The 22,006-nt window shown below is 39.1% G+C and overlaps 1 protein-coding gene across 2 annotated transcripts; it reads left to right on the top strand.

The window, feature by feature from the left end:
- The first annotated feature begins 3,896 nt into the window (after positions 1–3,896).
- On the top strand, positions 3,897–20,319 carry LOC110505368 (mitogen-activated protein kinase kinase kinase 7). Of its 2 annotated transcripts, XM_036962782.1 has the most exons (15): positions 3,897–4,191; positions 4,298–4,392; positions 4,797–4,907; positions 5,170–5,235; positions 5,468–5,513; positions 8,204–8,342; positions 8,617–8,741; positions 8,908–9,036; positions 10,777–10,907; positions 16,053–16,140; positions 16,331–16,458; positions 17,963–18,113; positions 18,271–18,332; positions 18,566–18,681; positions 19,001–20,319. In XM_036962782.1, the coding sequence occupies exons 2-15, from the start codon at positions 4,327–4,329 to the stop codon at positions 19,170–19,172; spliced, it is 1,530 nt and encodes a 509-aa protein (XP_036818677.1). In that variant the 5' UTR covers positions 3,897–4,191; positions 4,298–4,326; the 3' UTR covers positions 19,173–20,319. The 2 variants fall into 2 exon arrangements, with proteins under 2 accessions (XP_036818677.1, XP_036818678.1); XM_036962783.1 differs by having other exon boundaries at positions 4,189–4,392.
- Positions 20,320–22,006: the final 1,687 nt, after the last annotated feature.

Genomic DNA, 22,006 nt, shown 5'->3' with positions numbered 1-22,006 from the left:
TTGGAGTCCACCTGTGGTAAATTATATTGAATGAACATGATTTGGAAAGGCTGTATATATAAGGTCTATCTATATACCAAGCGATGAGGTCAAAGCAATTGTCCGTAGAGCTCCGAGATAGGATTGTGTCGAGAAACAGATCTAGGGAAGGGTACCAAAACACTAACGCAGCATTGAAGGTCCCCAAGAACGCAGTGGCCTCCATTCTTACATGGAATAAGTTTGGAACCACCAAGACTCTTCCTACAGCTGGCCATCCGGCCAAACAGAGCAATTGGAGAGAAGGGCCTTGGTCAGGGAGATGACCAAGTACCCGATGGTCACTATGACAGAGCTCTAGAGTTCCTCTGTGGAGATGGGAGAACCTTCCAGAAGGACAACCATCTTTGCAGCACTCTACCAATCAGGCCTTTATGGTAGAGTGACCAGATGGAAGCCACTCCTCAGTAAAAGGCACATGACAGCCCGCTTGGAGTTTGCAAAAAAGACACCTAAACGACTCAAAGACCATGAGATAAAAGATCCTCTGATCTGATGAGACCAAGTTTGAACTCTTTGGCCTGAATGCCAAGAATGCCAGAGGACCATTATTACTTTAGCATGTTTTAACCACTCCTATAAAAATGATGGATTATCAGATACGCAAGAAGGTCTGATTTTACTATTACTGAAACAAAACCCAGGTGCTAAATATAAAGATCCAGTCCATTAAAAAAAAAAACGGAGGTCCCTTGCACTTCAGTGTTGTGACACAAAAATCCAAGAGAAATGCATAGCGCATAGAATTAAAAAGGTATTGTTGGATATTTATCATTGTAATCAGACAGGTTTTTTACATGGACGATACATTGGAGATAATATAAGACAAGTACTGGAAACAATAGAACACTATGACCAATCTGGGAAACCAGGCCTGGTATTCAAAGCTGACTTTGATAACGTGTGACTGGAATGTAAATGCCTGAAATATGTCAGTATTGGAGAATCTCTTATACAATGGGTTAAAGTTATGTATAGTAACCCTAGGTGTAAAATATTAAATTATGTCTCCTTCTCAGAAAGTATTAAACTGTCAAGAGGAGTAAAACAAGGTTGTCAACTATCGGCACACCTATTTATTATTAAGGCCATCGAAATGTTTGCTATTAATGTCAAGGGATTAGAAATCCAGGGCTTAAAAACAAAGGTGTCATTGTTCGTTGATGATTCCAGTTTCTTCTAAATCCACCATTTGGATCCCTCCATAGCCTCATAGAAGATCTAGATCATTTTTCTAACCTCTTGTTTTGCTTAAGGCCCTGCCTACACCTAACGACTTGTTTTTTAAATGATATGAGCAAAAAATATTCAATTTTATTTGGAATGGCAAGAGGACAGATATTATTAAATATTAAAGCATTAGACCTCTCACTAAAGGCTTCCGTCAAGAAAAGCTATACTTACATCCGAATTGGTTCTATAGCAGATTAGTAAGAATGGCTCATCCCATGTTCAAGAATGGCCTTTTTCCCTTTATTCAGATTACAACCTCTAACTTTCGGTTATTTGAAAATGAAATAGTCTCCAAAATATTGCAATTTTTTAAACAAGCCAGAAAAAGTTGGTTGCAATTTCAGTTTAATCCACCAGAAAAGACAGAACAAATATTACAACAAATATTATGGTTAAACTCAAATATAATAATTGATCAAAAAAACGTTTTATAATGGTATAGTCTTTGTAAATTATATTATAAAAAGGAGTGTTGGAGTTATGTCACACATGTAGCTAATATATGTAAATGTCTGCTCTATCCAAAATTACAACCAACGAATTGCAGCATTACCACAAAAATGGAAGAGGCAAGGGGAAGGGGGAGAAAGTAAGGAACTTGTCCGTCGGCCCTGCATTAGAAAATTGTGATAAATAAGAATGTATACTAGTTTCATTTTAGGACCAACATTTTTACAGCTGTGCTATACAGATTGAAAAATAGCTGTGAAGAGATTTTCGACGTAGCAAAAATCCACAGCTTTTAGTTATTTGACTGTATTTTGTATTTGTTTTGCTTTCAATCTTCAGTAGCTCAATCTTCAAGTCCATGGCTTATTTTTGTGTGAAATGTCGTAATATTTTTTTTGTTTTGATTACATTTTTAATAGCTCTTACATAAAGCATGCCGTGACCATGAAAATGATGTTTTCTGAGGATAGACAAAAATCCAGGGCTTTAGTTTATTGGAATCATTTTTGTTTTGGGGGGATTTCAATTTTCAATTTTCAAATTATACATTCTGAATTGGGGGAGGATGAACAAAATTCCACAGCTTTTATGTGTGAAATGTCATATATATATAAATATATATTATTTTTTTGCACTTGCTTTCAATTTTGAATAGCTCTTACACAAAGTGTGCCATGACTATGAAAAGTATATATTCTGAATTGGGGGAGGATGATCAAAAACCCACAGGTTTTTGTGTCAAATTCTGTATATATATTTTTTCTTGTGCTTTCAATCTTCAATAGCGCTTGCACAAGCGTACCATGACTATGAAAATTATATTATATACCCTGAATCAGGGGAGCATGGAGACAAATCCACTGCTATTTTTGGTTGTTAAAATATCTTGAATTGTTTTATTTTTTCGCTTTCAATCTTCAATAGCTCTTACACAAAGTGTGCCATTACTATGAACATGATACATTCTGAATCAGGAGAGGATGGACAAAAATCCACGGCATTACCTTAAAAAATTGTTTTTTGTCATTTTTTACAATTATTTTGTGCTTTCAATCTTCAATAGCTCTTACACAAGCATGCCATGACTATGACAATTCTATAATCTGAATTGGGGCAGATGGACCTTATATAGACAGGTGTGTGCCTTTCCTAATCATGCCCAATCAATTGAATTTACCACAGGTGGACTCCAATGGAGTTGTAGAAACACTTTAAGGATGATCAATGGAAACAGGATGCACCTGAGCTCAATTTCGAGTCTCATAGCAAAGGGTCTGAATACTTATGTAAATAAGGTATTTCTGTGTTTTATTTTTAATACATTTGCAAAAATATCTAAAAACCTGTTTTTGCTTTGTCATTATGGGGTATTGTGTGTAGATTGATGAGAAAAAAATGAAATCCATTTTTAGAATAAGGCTGTAACGCAACAAAATTTGGAAAAAGGGAAGGGGTCTGAATACTTTCCGAATGCACTATGTCCAATATGAAGAGTGTAAGTAACATTGTGCAATACAAATGTGTTAATTAACAATGTGATTTAAATTATAAATATAATAACTAATAATATATATATAATTATTTCTATATTAAAATGGTTATTGCTATTAATATTAACAGTTGCATTATACATACTTTTTGTCTGGCCCTCATAACATCATGGTCGCCTAATCCTCCCCAGCTTCCAATTGGCTTCTTTTAAAGCTATTAACTATTGACCTTTGGTGATCAATTCGAAGTCTGCTAACATTTCGTAATACAATTTTACGAATTCCGACCATTTGTATAATTTCATATCGTCATTTCCCGGAACTTTTATTTTGAATCGAAATCGCCGAGGTCACGTCGTTATTTATTGCTAGGTCTTGCTTATTCTTGGTCACTTCTCAGCGGTGTGACACGTACTTTGACACATCGCTAACCATTAAAAAAAAACAGGCAGGTATATACAGAGGCGCTCTCGTGTATGTCGCCCTCTATCGCCCAGGAAGGCAGATGCAACAATAAAAGTGAGCTTTGTTTAAGATCAGCAAAGGTTGACAACCCAATAAATACGCTCACGCACTACAATAATAATCTGTTATATCTATCAGATCTTTGTTGGAGGTGCTCCTCTTTTCAATCTGGGGTTGAGCCTGGGATGTATTTTGAGAGTCCCGCACCGACTGTTGGTAATATGTAATAGTTTACTGTTCTTGAATGCACCCCAAGGCTGGGAACATTCACTGCGCAAACCATGGAACAAACGGCATTTGTTTCTCTGACATTAAACCTATAAAACTCGTACTAATTTGCTATTCACTCCATTGGGTTTTCCACTTCGGTTGTAACAAACTTACTCAGACATAATGCTGATAAACAGCTGTTCATAGTTTATCGCTTTTAATAAAATGTAACTCTTCGTCCTGAGTGTTCGAAACAGCGGCTTGGTCTAGGAACGGACAACCAACTCATACTTCCTGTTCTGATGTATGTTTCAACAGCGAATGGAAACGATTACGGAGGGGTTGTGACATGAAATAACTAGGTTTTAACGACAGACAGTACGCTAATACAATATGTTGTTGTTTTCTAGCTTATTGTAAGGAGTCTAAAGCCGTCAAGATGCTTGAGACACCTCCTGGGTATCCATTTGAAGAGATAGAATATGAGGATATAGAAGTTGAAGAGGTAAGTGTCGTATGATAGCTATACATACCAAACCATCAGCCTTCAATGACTGAGAAAATGAAGACAGGCAGGGGTGAGAGAAATCACACTAGCTAGCCTAGTTGAATAGTAGAGAAGTTTAGTTTTGTGTTCATCCATGTAACTTCTGAATGCCCATTTCAACTATGGAGCCAAGATACCTATTTCAAAACACCAGCTACAGTATCAAGAATGATTTGTAGACTATACAGAAAAGAACGAGACAGACCACCACTCTGAAACATGTCAAATTATAGCCTAGAGAGGAGCCTGTCTGTCCAAGACTCACAGAAGGGACAGAAATGAAAATGCAAGGTCTTCCTTGAAAACATGCTACTAGACGAGAGTTGCAGTGTTTTATGGATGTGTGACATTTGTTTCTCCAGGTTGTTGGCAGAGGAACATTTGGAGTTGTCTTCAAGGCCAAATGGAAAGGCAAAGATGTGGCCATCAAGACCATAGAGAGTGAATCTGAGAGGAAAGCTTTTGTAGTAGAGGTACAGGAACATCCTTGCCTGAAAATCACTTTTTTTTCTGTGTGTGTAAGCCTGGTTTTGGGTATAGTGTATTGTTGAAATGCGTTTGTCTTGTTATCACAATAATGTCCATCCTTTAAAAAAAATACCACTAACATTTATTGACACATTTTATATTAGGTAGCAGCAGTCAAATGATATCCAATTACAATGGAAATGAAATGTGCGCGCGTGTTTAGATGGTGAGATCCATTTCACTTATCCATGTCTCTTCTTCATCCAGCTCCGCCAGCTTTCCAGAGTAAATCACCCAAATATTGTCAAGCTCTATGGTTCATGTCATAATCCAGTAAGTACATTCAGGAAAGTTGTCTTCTTAGTATGATTTGCCTGGTGTTCAACGATATACTGTAGTGTCATTATTCCTTTATTAGTTGTTATTATTAGTAGTTATTATTCATTTATTAGGTCTACACTTTTTCGTCTACATTAATTTGACACCAGATTTGCAATCCCATACAGTATGCCTACTGTAAGTGTTTTCCCCTTTTGATCACAATGATTGAAACATTCACATACAGGTCTGTCTTGTTATGGAATACGCTGAAGGTGGCTCTTTATACAATGGTAAGAAATTACTCTTTAACTCTCCACTGACGGCATATCTATTTATTATGGCCATCGAAATGTTAGCTATTAAAATCAGATCCAACAATAATACATAGGGGTGTCATTGTATGCTGACGACTCAAACGTCCTCTTAAATCTGCAATCTGATCCCTCCACAACCTCAGAGGATCTAGATAATTTTTCTGACCTCGAACTAGGATAAGTGTACCATATTACATATTGGATTTTTTTTAAATGCAACTTACCGTGTAGTTTACCAATAAAATGGTCTGGCGGTGATGTGGACACAATCAGTATTCATATGTAGAAAGAAATAAAGGAGCTGCAACACATTTTAACAGAAAGTTGGCAAAAATAGATAAGATCTTGCTACCATGGAATGGTAAATACCTATTTGTGGAAAAAATATTAAATTCTTTAGTTATATCCCAGTTTACCTATTTACAGTGGTGGAAAAAGTCCCCAATTGTCATACTTGAGTTAAAGTAAAGATACGTTAATAGGAAATTACTCAAGTAAAAGTGAAAGTCACCCAGTAAAATACTACTTGAGTAAAAGTCTAAAAGTATTTGGTTTTAAATATACTTAAGTATCAAAAGTAAATGTATTTTCTAAAATGTACTGAAGTATCAAAAGTAAAAGTATAAATCATTTCAAATTCCTTATATTAAGCAAACCAGATGGCACCATTTTTTATTTACGGATAGCCAGGGGCACACTCCAACACTCAGACATAATTTACAAACGAAGCATTTGTGTTTAGTGAGTCCTCCAGATCAGAGGCAGTACATGACCAGAGATGTTCTCTTGACAAGTGCGTGAATTGGACCATTTTCCTGCGCTGCTCAGCATTCAAAATGTAACGAGTACTTTTGGGTGTCAGGGAAAATGCATGGAGTAAAAAGTACAGTATTTTCTTTAGGAATGTAGTGAAGTAAAAAATAGTATAGATACAAAAAAAACGACTTAAGTAGTACTTGAAAGTATTTTTACTCAAGTACTTTACACCACTGTTCAATTAAGAGAATTTCCACACTGCATGATATGGGCAAATCATATAGGACTTATTTTTAACCAAATGTTGCAATTGCGATTTGACTTGCCAATTAGAGCAAGACTGTTGGAATCATGGAAATATGACTATTCTAATTCTATAGTTAGAATATAATAGTGGCTACTTTGAATAACGTGTTGTTTGAGATGACAACAAATTAAAATGCCAGGGAGGAGTTATTGCGACAGGGTAGGAACTAAATTGTTGATAAGTGTTTCCTAGGGGACCTTAAAAGTTTTGGCTACATTGCATGTTTTCTCTTAGCTACTTCATGTTGCTAAAATATAATATTGCTTTGCATATTCCTCTTTGATTTAGAATATACTGTTGCACAAACAACATGCTGATTTTGGTACACACCATCGCTGGTAATCAGTCTCTATTAGCTAGCTACGTTTGCTCTTAGTACATTTATTAGCTAGCTATTAGCATTAGCGGCTAACAATTAGCATCTCACAAGATTTAGGGCAACTTGCTAAGAAAAGACAAACTAGCTGTTTGCTGATGTAAGAAACACAAACTAATAGTGTCATTATAAAACGATAGTGGATTTATATTAAGAAGAAAAGTGAAAACAGCATTGTTGTCAACATTGTTGTATGTGCTGCATTGACCATGCAGACTGAACGAGAGTGTCTCGTGGTTGAGGAACATCAAATGCGCTCCTTGAGTGACAGGGGGCGTGGCTTGGTCTGTGTGGAAAGTGGCATGGAGCGAGAGAGTGGAGAGAGATGAGAAGTAAAACTATAAAAATGGACATTACACACGGCGTATCACATTTAACAAACCAAACATTCAAATACCGGTATAGAAAGTAAAGTAAAAACCCAAACCGGTACCTGCATCAATTCCTGTACATGATTTTCTTTAGGAATTTAATGAAGTAAAAGTTGTCAAAAATATCAATTGTAAAGTAAAGCACAGATTCCTCAAAAAACAACTTAAGTAGTACTTTCAAGTACTTTTACTTGAGTACTTTACACCACTGCCTATTTTCTATTGGCCCTACCTATGCCAAACGATTTGCCTTTTAAATTATTTTAACAAAAATGATTTCACTTTATTTGGAATGGCAAGCCAGACAAAATTAAACGTGCATATTTATACAATGAATATGAGTTCGGTGGGGGCTAAAACTATTCAATATTAAAGCATTAAACCTCTCACTAAAATGATCAGTATTACAAAAGTTATACTTAAACCCAAACGGGATCTCCAGTAGATTAGTAAGAATGGCTCATCCCTTGTTCAAAAATGGCATTTTTCCATTTATCCAGATTACAACCTCTCACTTTCAGTTCAATGAAAATGGACCCTTTTTGAAAATATCGCCCTTTCCAAAACAAGCCATACAAAGCTGGTTGCTATTTCAGTTTTATCCTCCAGAAAAGACAGAACAAATATTCCAATAAATAATATGGTTGAATTGAAATATACGGTGTAGTTATGCCACATGTGCAGCTAACAAACATATATGGAAATGGAGGAGGCAAGTGGAAGGGGGAGAAGGTAGGGAACTTGTTTTTCTTTTTGCCCTTTATTGAAGACCAAAATTGCCCCCCCAAAAAAGTGTCATAAATAAGACAGAATACATACATATTTTTTTGACTGTGTTGTGTCTGTCCATTCCCAGTGCTGCATGGAGCTGAGCCCCTGCCCCAGTACAGTGCATCCCATGCTATGAGCTGGTGTCTGCAGTGTGCTCAGGGGGTCTCCTATCTCCATGGCATGAAACCCAAGGCCCTCATTCACAGAGACCTCAAACCACCCAAGTATGACCCTTTTGTGTGTGCTGTTCCTAAACTGTCTGTTTTAGGGTTACAAAATTCTGGAAACTTTCCCAAATGTTCCCAGTTTTCCTGAATATTCCTGGAAGTACGGGGCAATAAGCAGGAACTTTGGGAATCCTCCAACCAGGATTTATGGAAAATGGGGGAATTGTGGGAAAGTTACCAGAATTTCATGAACACAAGTCGGTTTACAGTACTTACATATTTAATGAAGTTGTTGCACTCTCTGAACCTAAACCATAGAAATTTGTTTCAGTCTGCTACTTGTACAGGGGGGCACAGTGTTGAAGATCTGTGACTTTGGGACAGCCTGTGACATTCAGACACACATGACCAACAACAAAGGAAGCGCAGCCTGGATGGCACCAGAAGTGTTTGAAGGCATGTATCCTATATCAAGGCGCTTTCCTCCTTTCATTCAAAAGCAAAATACTAAAATGGTCTGAGCACCAATTCTCTCTGTGTCACCAATAGAACAATCTAGGGTCTCAGTCTAACCTGTATTCCTTCACTCACCTATATCTCTCTCTGTGACTCTGTTGTCCAGGCAGTAACTACAGTGAAAAGTGTGATGTGTTCAGCTGGGGTATCATCCTGTGGGAGGTGATCACTCGCAGGAAGCCCTTTGACGAGATCGGAGGATCGGCCTTCTGCATCATGTGGGCCGTGCACAGAGGTGAGAGGTCACAGAGCCATAGACTCTTAGTTGCATACATACACACGCACAGAGGAATGAAGAGAAAAATGTACAGCACCAGTCAAAAGTTTGGACACACCTACTCATTCAAGGGTTTTTCTTTATTGTTTACAATTTTCTACATTGTAAAATAATAGTGAAGACGTCAAAACTATGAAATAACACATATGGAATCATGTAGTAACCAAAAATAGTGTTAAATCAAAATATATTTTATATTTGAGATTCATTAAAGTAGCCACCCTTTGCCTTGATGACAGCTTTGCACACTCTTGGCATTCTCTCAACCAGCTTCATGACCTGGAATGCATTTCAATTAACAGGTGTGGAATTTCTTTCCTTCTTAAGGCATTTGAGCCAATCAGTTGTGTTGTGACAAGATAGGGGTGGTATACAGAAGATAGCCCTATTTGGTAAAATACCATAGTCTTTTACCAAATAGTAAAAGACCAAGACCAAGTCCATATTATGGCAAGAACAGCTCAAATAAGCAAATAGAAACGACAGTCCATCATTACTTTAAGACTTGAAGGTCAGTCAATCCGGAAAATGTAAATAACTTTAAAAAAGGGAACTTTTTTGGTTCCTACATGATTCTATATGTGTTATTTCATAGTTTTTATGTCTTCACTACTATTCTACAATGTAGAAGGAAAAACCCTTGAATGAGTAGGTATGTCCAAACTTTTGACTGGTACTCTGTGTAGTGAGGTGGAATATACACTACCGTTCAAAAGTTTGGGGTCACAAATTTGATGTCCATTAAAATAACATAAAATTGATCAGAAATACAGTGTAGACATTGTTAATGTTGTAAATGACTATTATAGCTGGAAACGGCTGATTTATCTTTAATGGAATATCTACATAGGTGTACAGAGTTTATTATAAGCAACCATCACTCCTGTGTTCCAATTGCACATTGTGTTAGCTAATCCAAGTGTATCATTTTAAAAGGCTAATTGATCATTAGAAAACCCTTTTGCAATGATGTTAGAACAGCTGAAAACTGTTCTGATTAAAGAAGCAACAAAACTGTCTTTCTTTAGACTAGTTGAGTATCTGGAGCATCAGCATTTGTGGGTTCGATGCAACACCGTACAACGCCATGCCATACCCTGTGGACGGCGCTTAATTGGAGCTAATTTCCTCCTACAACAGAACAATGACCCAAAGCACAGCTCCAAACTATGCAAGAACTATTTAGGGAAGAAGCAGTCAGCTGGTATTCTGTCTATAATGGAGTGGCCAGCACAGTCACCGGATCTCAACCCTATTGAGTTTGACTGTAAGAAGTGCCCATCAAGCCAATCCAATTTGTGAGAGGTGCTTCAGGAAGCATGGGGTGAAATCTTTTCAGATTTCCTCAACAAATTGACAACGAGAATGCAAAAGGTCTGCAAGGCTGTAATTTCTGCAAATGGAAGATTCTTTGACGAAAGAAAAGTTTGAAGGACACAATTATTATTTCAATTAAAAATCATTATTTATAACCTTGTCAACATCTTCACTATATTTACTATTCATTTTGACACTCATTTTATGTATATTTTCAAGGAAAACAAGGACATTTCTAAATGACCCCAAACTTTTGAACGATTGTGTAAGTTTGAAGAAAACCTCACCTATTTGTTAAATGACGGAAAGAAGGTGAGTAGAGGAAGCCACTTTAGACTGACATTACCCACTGACACGTTAGTCTCCTGTATGTGTTCTCAGGTACTCGCCCACCCCTGATAAAGGACCTCCCGGAGCCCATTGAGGGCCTGATGACACACTGCTGGGACAAAGACCCTGCCCAGAGGCCCTCCATGGAGGAGGTCAGAAACACCATGGCAAGCCTCATGAAGGTACAGTACTGGAAAACCCCACAGACCCATGTTCTCAGAACTTCACACTCACAACTCTAATAATAACCCATATATGTTAGTAATACCTGCAATTTCAAGACTTCGCTCTTAGAGGGGAATTCAGACCCAAGTTACATGCGGAAATTGAACTTTATTCCCTTTTCTCTGAGTATTCTGACCTTGAACTTAAGTATGAGGAAACACAGCCAGCTATTTGTTGGGGGTGGAGGTCATAGAAATGTAGATGTGGCAGAGGTGTGTCTACAGGAAATCATGAATAAGGTCGAGCACCTTTCGTTCAGTAGAAAAGCATGGACTATTTCCAATAGAAATAACACCATTCTCCATGCACTGAAATGTATAAATTGATAAGAGCTTGGTTAATTATGTATCCTTTTGGAGAAAGGGATTATAATTAGGCCTACAAATGGCAATTGTTTAAAAATATTTTTCCTTATGATTGCTGGAGACGAAATTAAAACCAGTCATATGGAAGCAAACTGAAAATAATTTCAACAAGACATATATTTTGGACCCTTCTCCACAGTGAAGTAGGCTGTAAATAGCTGTGCCTTTATTCACAATTGTTATTGTATGTCCTCGTAATTTGAGGGGATGAAATTTGGAGACCCAAACTATAGGCTTATTTAGCGCCTAACCTACCAAGTAGATTTATTCACTCTAGAATGTTTTAATTATATGCCCTGGCTTTTCTCAGTTAAAAAAAAAACAATTTGTATCATATACAGTGCCTTCAGACAGTATTCACACCCCTTGACTTTCCACATTTTGTGTTACAGCCTGAATTTAAATGGATTAAAAAATAAATACAAATTGACACTGGCCTACACACAATTATGTTTTTTGAAATGTTTACCAATTAGTTACAAATGAAAAGCTGAAACATATTGAGTCAACAAGTATTCAACCCCTCTTTTATAGCAAGACTGACAAGTCACATAATAAGTTGTAATGTGTGCAATAATAGTGTTTAACATGATTTTTGAAAGACTATGTTATCTCTGTACCCCACACATACTGTAAGGTAAGGTCCCTCAGTCGAGCAGTGATTTCAAACACAAATTCAAGCACAAAGACCAGGGAGGTTTTCCAATGCCTCACAAAGAAGGGCACCAAAGGTAGATGGGTAAAAAGCGTTATGTTTGGGGCAAATCCAATACAACACATTACTGAGTACGACTATATATTCAAGCTGCATCATGTTATGAGTATGCTTGTAATCGTCAAGGACTGGGGAGTTTTCAGGATAAATGTAAGGGTTGTCGTCGGGAGAAAGCGAGGACCAAGGTGCAGCGTGGTAAGTATTCATTGTAATTTAATAAAGAATGAATACTGAAACAAAAAAAAAACAATACACGACAAACGAACAGTCCTGAATGGTGCAACAAAACACAGAACAGAAAATAAACACCCACAACCAAAATGGGGAAAACAGGCTACCTAAGTATGATTCTCAATCAGAGACAACGAACGACACCTGCCTCTGATTGAGAACCATACTAGCCAAACACATAGAAATATAACAACCTAGAAAAACAAACATAGACTGCCCACCCCAACTCACGCCCTGACCAATTTGACAGAGCTTGAAGAATTTTGAAAAGAATAGTGGGCAAATTTTGCACAACACAATCCAGGTTTGGAAAGAGCTTAAAGCCTTACACAGAAAGAGTCACAGTTTTAATCGCTGTCAACAGTGATTCTAAAACGTATTGACTCAGGGGGTTGAATATTTATCCAATCAAGATATATTAGTGTTTATTTCTTGTATTTTTAATTACAAAAGTTAGAATTTTTCTTCCAGTTTGGCATTAGAGTATTTTGTGTAGGTCGTTGACAAAAAATAACAATTGTAACACACCAAAATGTTGAAAAAGTCACGGGGTGTGAATACTTTCTGAAGCCACTGTATATAGGTGGCTTTCTTTAATTGATCCCTAACGTTCTGAACCCGTTCTCCCTATATATTATATTGAGTCTGTCGAGAAAATTCTAATGAAAGATGCACTGTATTTAAAGGGATGGCTTTAGATAAATGTAATAAAGTCCTTGAGGAAATCTGTTGGACAGCAAGTGGGAGGGTTTTTCAGCGATTTAATTGCATTTTTATAGAGCACATTGCGTTGTGCACCTGCATAAGGTTAAGTCTGAATAACAAATACTGAGAAGTGCTACATTCAAAATGCGTTGAAAAGGCGCATACATTTCTGACCGAAGTCTGAATCGGGCCCTTAGTTATTAAGAAATGGTGGCTTTGTTCCACAGTTTGAGTGTTTGATTTTATATCTACATTGAACAAAAATATACAGTTGAAGTCAGAAGTTTACATACACTTAGGTTGGAGTCATTAAAACTAGTTTTTCAACCACTCCACAAATTTCTTGTTAACAAACTATAGTTTTGGCAAGTCGGTTAGGACAATTACTTTGTGCATGACACAAGTAATTTTTCCAACAATTGTTTACAGACAGATTATTTCACTTAATTCACTGTATCACAATTCCAGTGGGTCAGAAGTTTACATACACTAAGTTGACTGTGCCTTTAAACAGCTTGGAAAATCCAAGAAAATTATGTCATGGCTTTAGAAGCTTCTGATAGGCTAATTTACATCATTTGAGTCAATTGGAGGTGTACCTGTGGATGTATTTCAAGGCCTACCTTCAAACTCAGTGCCTCTTTGGGAAACTCAAAAGAAATCAGCCAAGACCTCAGAAAAGAATTGTAGACCTCCACAAGTCTGGTTCATCCTTGGGAGCAATTTCCAAACACCTGAAGGTACCACGTTCATCTGTACAAACAATAGTATGCAAGTATTAACACCATGGGACCACGCAGCCGCCATATCGCTCAGGAAGGAGATCTCCTAGAGATGAACCTACTTTGGTGTGAAAAGTGCAAATCAATACCATAACAACAGCAAAGGACCTTATAAAGATGCTGGAGGAAACAGGTACAAAAGTATCTATATCCACAGTAAAACTAGTACTATATCGACATAACCTGAAAGGTCGCTCAGCAAGGAAGAAGCCACTGGTCCAAACCGCCATAAAAAAGACAGACTACAGTTTGCAACTGCACATGGAGACAAATATCATACTTTTTGGAGAAATGTCCTCTGGTCTGATGAAACAAAAATAGAACTGTTTGGCCATAACGACCATCGTTATGTTTGGAGGGAAAATGTGGAGCTTACAAGCCGAAGAACACCATCCCAACCGTGAAGCGCGGGGATGGCAGCATCATGTTGTGTAGGTGCTTTGCTGCAGGAGGGACTGGTGCACTTCACAAAATAGATGGCATCATGAGGGAAGAAAATTATATGGATATATTGAAGCAACATCTCAAGACTTCAGTCAGGAAGTTAAAGCTTGGTTGCAAATGGGTCTTCCAAAAGGACAATGACCCGAAGCATACTTCCAAAGTTGTGGCAAAATGGCTTACGGGCAACAAAGTCAAGGTATTGCATTGGCAAATGCATCACAAAGCCCTGACTTCAATCCCATAGAAAATTTGAGGGCAGAACTGAAAAAGCGTGTGCAAGCAAGGAGGCCTACAAACCTGACTCATTTACACCAGCTCTGTCAGGAGGAATGGGCCAAAATTCACCCCACTTATTGTGGGAAGCCTGTGGAAGGCTACCCGAAACATTTGACCCAAGTTCAACAATTTAAAGGCAATGCTACCAAATACTAATTGAGTGTATGTAAACTTCTGACCCACTGGGAATGTGATGAAAGAAATCAAATATGAATAAATCATTCTCTCTACTATTAATCTGACATTTCACATTCTTAAAATAAAGTGGTGATCCTAACTGACCTAAGACAGGGAATTTTTACTAGGATTAAATGTCATGAATTGTGAAACTGAGTTTAAATGTATTTGGCTATGGTGTATGTAAACTTCCGACTTCAATTGTAAATGCAACATTGAAGGAGTTGGTCCCATATTTTATGAGCTGAAATAAAAGATCCCAGAAATATTCCATATGCACCAAAAGCTTCTTTCTCTTAAATTTTGTGCATACATTTGTTTACATCCCTGTTGGTGAGCAGTTCACCTTTGCCAATCCATCCACCTGACAGGTGTGGCATATAAAGAAGCTGATTAAACAGCATGATCATTAAACATGTGCACCTTGTGATGGGGACAATAAAAGGCCTCTAAAATATGCAATTTTGTCACACAACACAATCCAACAGATGTCTCAAGTTTTGAGGGAGTGTGCAATTGGCATGCTAACTGCAGTAATGTACACCAGAGCTTTTGCCAGAGAATTGAATGTTCATTTCTCTACAATAAGCCGCCTCCAACGTTGTTTTGAATAATTTGGCAGTACATCCAACTGGCCTCACAACCGCAGACCAAGTGTAACCATGCCAGCCCAGGATCTCCACATCCAGCTTATTCACCTGTGGGATTGTCTGGGACCGGCATAAGCTATGGATAATGAACACAATTGCATTTTATCGATGGCAATTTGAATGCACAGAGATACCATGACGAGATCCTGAGGCCCATTGTTGTGCCATTCATCCGCCGCCATCACCTCATGTCTCAGCATGATAATGCATGGCCCCATGTCGCTATGATCTGTACACAATTCCTGGAAGATGAAAATGTCCCAGTTCTTCCATGGCCTGCATACTCACCAGACATGTCGCCCATTGAGCATGTTTGGGATGCTCTGGATCGACGTCTATGACAGCGTGTTCCAGTTCCCGTCAATATCCAGCATCTTCGCACAGCCATTGAAGAGGAATGTGACAACATTCCACAGGCCACAATCAACAGCCTGAACAACTCTATGCGAAGGAGACGTGTCGCACTGCATGAGGAAACTGGTGGTCACACCAGATAGGCTGGTTTTCTGATCCACACCCCTACTTTATTTATTTTTTATAAAGGTATCTGTGACTAACAGATGCATATCTGTATTCCCAGTCAAGTTAAACCCATAGATTAGGGCCAAATTAATTAATTTAAATTGTCTGATTTCCTTATATGAACTGTAACTCAGTAAAATCTTAGAAATTGTTGCATGTTAAGTTTTTATATTTTGTTCAGTATACATTTCCTGTAAGTATTGTTCATTGCACTCTTCTTCCCATGTGTCTGCAGTACTTCCCAGGGTCTGATGAGCCTCTTCAGTACCCCCACCAGTGTCCAAGCAACAGCAGGAGTGGCTCCTCATCAGCCACAAGCACAGGTGAGTTCCATAGATTTAGATAGGCTTTGAAAGTTTATGGATTATATAAACATTTGGAGACAAGTAACACTATATATTGTATTAAAATTGAGTCAAAACTTTGGAAATGCATATTAATGAAGTTCAGAAGTTGCTGTTATTACAGAAGTTTCTGGAAAAACATTTTAAAAAGCCATCTTCTCTTCTGTAGGTTCCAATGCAGACAACACTATCAACAGCTACAGATCCGAAGGCAACATGGAGCATGGAACAAACTGTCAAGAGAGAGATGACACCCTGAAAAACGAAAAATTTCCACTTCAGTTCAAACCTTTAAAGGTGATGCATTTGTCAACTGCGTTTATTTTCAGCAAACGTAACATAAGATTCAACAACTGAGACATAAACTGAACAAGTTCCACAGACATGTGACAAACAGAAATGGAATAATGTGTCCCTGAAAAAAGGGGGGTCAAAATCAAAAGTAACAGTCAGTATCTGGTGTGGCCACCAGCTGCATTAAGTACTGCAGTGCATCTCCTCATGGACTGCACCAGATTTGCCAGTTTTTGCTGTGAGATGTTTCCCCAATCTTTCACCAAGGCACTCGCAAGTTCCCGGACATTTGGCCCTAGCCCTCACCCTCCGATCCAACAGGTCCCAGACGTGCTCAATGGGATTGAGATCTGGGCTCTTCGCTGGCCATGGCAGAACACTGACATTCCTGTCTTGCAGGAAATCACGCACAGAACGAGCAGTATGGCTGGTGGCATTGTCATGCTGGAGGGTCGTGTCAGGATGAGCCTGCAGGAAGGGTATCACATGAGGGAGGAGGATGTCTTCCCTGTAACGAACAGCGTTGAGATTGCCTGCAATGACAACAAGCTCAGTCCGATGATGCTGTGACACACCGTCCCAGACCATGATGGACCCTCCACCTCCAAATCAATCCCGCTCCAGAGTACAGGCTTCGGTGTAACAAAAATTTTTTTGGACGATAAACGCGAAGCCAACCATCACCCCTGGTGAGACCAAACCGTGACTCGTCAGTGAAGAGCACTTTTTGACAGTCCTGTCTGGTCCAGCGACGGTGGATTTGTGCCCATGGGCGACGTTGTTGCCGGTGATGTCTGGTGAGGACCTGCCTTACAACAGGCCTACAAGCCCTCAGTCCAGCCTCTCTCAGCCTATTGCGGACAGTCTGAGCACTGATGGAGGGATTGTGCATTCCTGGTGTAACTCGGGCAGTTGTTGTTGCCATCCTGTACCTGTTCCGCAGGTGTGATGTTTGGATGTACTGATCCTGTGCAGGTGTTGTTACACGTAGTCTGCCACTGCGAGGACGATCAGATGTCCGTCCTGTCTCCCTGTAGCATTGTCTTAGACGTCTCACAGTACGGACATTGCAATTTATTGCCCTGGCCACATCTGCAGTCCTCATTACTCCTTGCAGCATGCCTAAGGCACATTCACGCATATGAGCAGGGACCCTGGGCATCTTTCTTTTGGTGTTTTTCAGAGTCAGTAGAAAGGCCTCTTTAGTGTCCTAAGTTTTCATAACTGTGACCTTGATTGCTTACCGTCTGAAAGCTGTTAGTGTCTTAACGACCGTTCCACGGGTGCATGTTCATTAATTGTTTATGGTTCATTGAACAAACATGGGAAACAGTGTTTAAACCCATTACAAGGAAGATCTGTGAAGTTATTTGGATTTTTACAAATTATCTTTAAAAGACAGGCTCCTGAAAAAGGGACGTTTCTTTTTTTGCTGAGTTTAGTTGTTGCAAAAGCTAAAGTAATAACTCATCCCATCCATGTTCATGCTGTTCATGTTCTTTCTCAGGGGGGAACATTACGCCACAGCCTGCCCCTATCCAGAGGGCCTAGTATGGAGAGCCTGCCTGAGCGTACCCAGAGCCCTGCCCCCACTGAGGTCAAAGGGCAATGTGCTGGCCAGTCAGGGCCAGAGCTGAGAGCACCTATCAGTCCCACAGGTATGGGCCCTATTTAGTATTGGTTGAAACAATAGAGCTAGTTTACCAAAGATTGTATATGCATGGAACCTACTGAATATCTGACACTGTCACTACAGTGTTCACCAGGGGGCAGTACCATACAACATACTCACCATTATGTTTTCTATGTCCTCAGATATTAATGGTTTGGACAGCTCCATCCCCATGGCTTATCTGACACTAGATCACCAGCTGCAGGTACTGTTCTTTCTCCATTCATCCTCAGTCCTGACAGATACTAACTCCTAATACTGATAACCAACTAGCAATGTTTTACATTCTTACATCTCCATAGCCTACTCACTGCCCTGTTTGGATTTCATGTGTCCTCCACTTGAAATATTACATTTGTTTAAAAAGCATTATAAGAATGTGTGTGTAAATTGTAAGTGAATGATGGTGGTGTGTGTATTCCTGGGTTGGGTTTTTAGCCCCTGGCCCCATTCTCAAACTCCAATGAGTCCATGGCTGTGTTTGAGCAGCACTGCAGAATGGCCCAGGAGTACCTGAAAGTGGAGACTGAAATTGCCCTACTCACCCAGAGAAAGTAAGTCACATATGAGCCCAGTATTCCCTATGAAGAAGATGTTTGTCCAATATGTACAAACTGTACTGAAGATGGCACCGTAATCTGGTGTTATGTCTAATTAATTACTGTCGAAGATGTTTTACTAACTTCTATTTGTTGTGATACCAGTTACTCTTAACGTGAATACATTCATTAGAATTCAATCTAACAACATTGTTTCTTGTACAGAATATTGTAGTATTTTACTGTATGTAGTAATTAGTTGTAGAGTGACAGTGAATGCAGGCTACCTAAATGCTAAACATGTTCTCTCTCCCTTTGTCGTGGGGATGTGTAGGAAGGAGTTAATCTCTGAGCTGGACCAGGATGAAAGGGAGCAGCAAAATACTTCCCGTCTGGTTCAGGAGCACAACAAACTGTTGGACGAGAACAAGAGCCTCTCCACCTACTTCCACATTTGTAAGAACAAGCTAGAGCGGATTCAGAGTCAGCAACAACAGAAGAGTTAGAATACCTTTTGATGTGTGCTTGCTGCCCCAGAACTGTCCTCAGATCATCAGCAGCCAAATAGACTGTCAAGGGGCCATTTTGTGTGGTCTCCTCTGTAGACCCTCAACTGTTTTGGGATTTGCAGACAAATATACCTGCCATATTTGTGATGACTGCTTCATATTTCTCATCAACTGTTTTCAGATGAGCAGCCCAAGAGACTGGCCATTTAGTGAACTCTTCCCTGTTGCTCTTAGCTGTTCCTGGATCAGTGGCCAAAGCGGAAGGCCATGTCATTCTGAATGCTTTGTAGATCCCCAACTGATCCAGTCAGCAGCGGACTGCACAAAGCATGTCTCCCCTCAGATTCTTGCTCCCCAATGCGCTGTACAGTAACAACATACTCCACCTGTCTCAATCCAGAGCTGCGTTCAGTACAACAATGTTGCAAAATGTTGTGCAAGACCTATTAAAAACAGCTAAGTTAATTTACATGCATGTTTTCGGAAAGACGTCATTCTATTCTGCCAGAGGTACACTGGACTAGTTGAACAAGGAAAGTCTGGAGGTCCTGTAAAGTCATCTCCTACTGTAGCTATTGACATCAAGAGGAAAATGCAGTTGCCCCTAGAGACTGATCTTGGGTCAGTTTAGTACCCCCCCCCCCCCCCACACCATTGTGCCTAAGGGCAACTTCTGTCCATAGCTCGACATCCAGGAATTATCAGAAAGGCTTTGTAGAAAATGATTGATGATGTGAAGGGGGGTGACTTGCAGTAACACCTCAGATGACTTGAGGTGTTTCCTGTCTTGTAGCAGATGACTGTCACTATACCCTCCCAGGACTGTTCTAGAGGTGCTAGTTGTAAAAGAAGTGACTCAGCTTGTTTTCACCGTCTGACTCTGGCCTCTCTGTGACAGCTAGCTTGGTATGGAGATGACAAATAGATGACTAAGTTGTGTTTTTAAAGGTTTATACTCATTCTTATATCTGTATTCCCTTTTTACGTACACAGAGTAAACAAAACTTTAGGAACACCTTCATAATATTGCATTGCACACCCTTTTCCCCTCAGAACAGCCTCAGTTTGTCAGGACATGGACTCTACAAGGTGTCGAAGGTGTTCCACTGGGATGCTGGCCCATGTTGATTCCAATGTTGGCTGGATGTCCTCTGGGTGGTGGACCATTTTTGATATACACAGGAAACTGTTGAGTGTGAAAAACTCAGCAGCATTGCAGTTCTTGACACACTCAAACCGGTGCACCTGGCACCTATTACCATACCCCGTTCAATGGCACTTAAATATTTTGTCTTGCCTATTCACCCTCTGAGTGGCAAACATACACAATCCATGTCTCAATTGTATTTTATGCTTCAAAATCCTTCTTTAACCTGTCTCCTCCCCTTCATCTACACTGACTGAAGTGGATTTAACAGGTGACAACAATAAGGGATCATAGCTTTCACCTGGATTCACCTACGTCATGGAAAGGGCAGGTGTTCCTAATGTTTTGTACTCTCAATGTATATGCAATGGATCCTTGAGAAGCAATGACAATATTTCAAAAGGGTCTTTGTTTTTAGTAAGTTTATGTAGCCTATATTTTGAGGTCTTTCTCAAGTCTTATCTGCCTTAGATGTTTTCGATATATTTTCTCATAGAATACCACCACCACGTAGTCCACTCAGTATTTGTGTTTATATTTTGTTCATTTTGTCAAATATTTCACTTTTGTATTCACTCCTAAATGTGTACGTGCTGGTTGTGGACTTTGAGTTTGGTCTTGTTCCAGTACTTCCACAAATGTGTTATACACTTGTTTGCTTGATTTGCCCTCTGTGTGCGTGTGTGTTCACAAGTTGCCTTAGGTTGTATCTCACTGTGTATTGTATTTTTCTAAATAGCGCTTTGACTTGCAAAATCGGAAGGGTTGTCAATGCACTTTTGAATGTATATCTCAAGAACTTCAAAAGTACTGAAATAAAAAAAGTGAATGCACACAAGAAAAGGCTGCTTTTACATTCTTGGTATTAAGGCATTTGTGATTGAATATAATACAATCTGTTGCCCTAGCATATCTTTTTGATTTCATCTGCACTTTGTGTGTCACTTGGCAGTTCTGAAACGCCTGTATGCTTGAGTGCATAAAACATTTCCTATTATCTATGTTTTCAATGGTTTGATATATTCTTAGAAAAATATTTATTCAGATAGTGTTTTGGGGAAGTAGAATAATATCAGCATAAATGTCCTTCATTTCAATTGACTTGTTCCCCCCTTTTTGTAAATTGGTGACACCCTTTGAGCACTATTTTGTTGTTGTATATCCTCTATTTAAACATTGTGCTTGGTCATGCGTTTATGCATACCAAATCATTTTGGTAGCCCCTCTTCAAAATAAACGTATGTGCATGTGGCCATTTGCATTCTCATCGAACATACTGAATAAAGTCATGAACTCCTTTACATCTAAACTAAGTATATGAGTAAGGTATGGAACAAATTTGAAACAATATGTATGCCTCTGAAGTATGTTTTGTCTCGCGGTTGTGTGATGACAAAGGACTTGCTCAGTCCTGACAGAAGGGGTTTGCTTTGTCTGCAGTGCAGTGGGGATATGACGGCTAAATCACTGGCTAGTGATTAACATGACTGGCTTGTGTTGGCGAAAAAGACTGATGATCTCACTCTCTCTGTCATTCCTGGCATTCCTGTTACAAGCTGCTCAGCTAATGTGAAAATGCTGGTCTTCATACAGTTGTTTTCCCTGCATGTTGAGTATGCTTTGCCTTTGACCCTTACATTGACTTGTTCTGAGTATGAAGTTCTTTCCAAAAATGTAAATGTTA

This window comes from Oncorhynchus mykiss, chromosome 25, assembly GCF_013265735.2.
Source record: "Oncorhynchus mykiss isolate Arlee chromosome 25, USDA_OmykA_1.1, whole genome shotgun sequence".
Taxonomy (NCBI): Eukaryota; Metazoa; Chordata; class Actinopteri; order Salmoniformes; family Salmonidae; genus Oncorhynchus; species Oncorhynchus mykiss.
Note: the sequence above shows the minus strand (reverse complement) of the source record. Positions and strands in the feature narration are given on the sequence as shown.

Coding starts and splice junctions, on each gene's coding strand:
- LOC110505368 (XM_036962782.1), top strand. CDS start 4,327: ATGCTTGAGACACCTCCTGGGTATCCATTTGAAGAGATAGAATATGAG. Junction 10,908..16,052: donor CCATGGCAAGCCTCATGAAG/GTACAGTACTGG, acceptor ATGTGTCTGCAG/TACTTCCCAGGGTCTGATGA. Junction 18,114..18,270: donor AGCACCTATCAGTCCCACAG/GTATGGGCCCTA, acceptor CTATGTCCTCAG/ATATTAATGGTTTGGACAGC.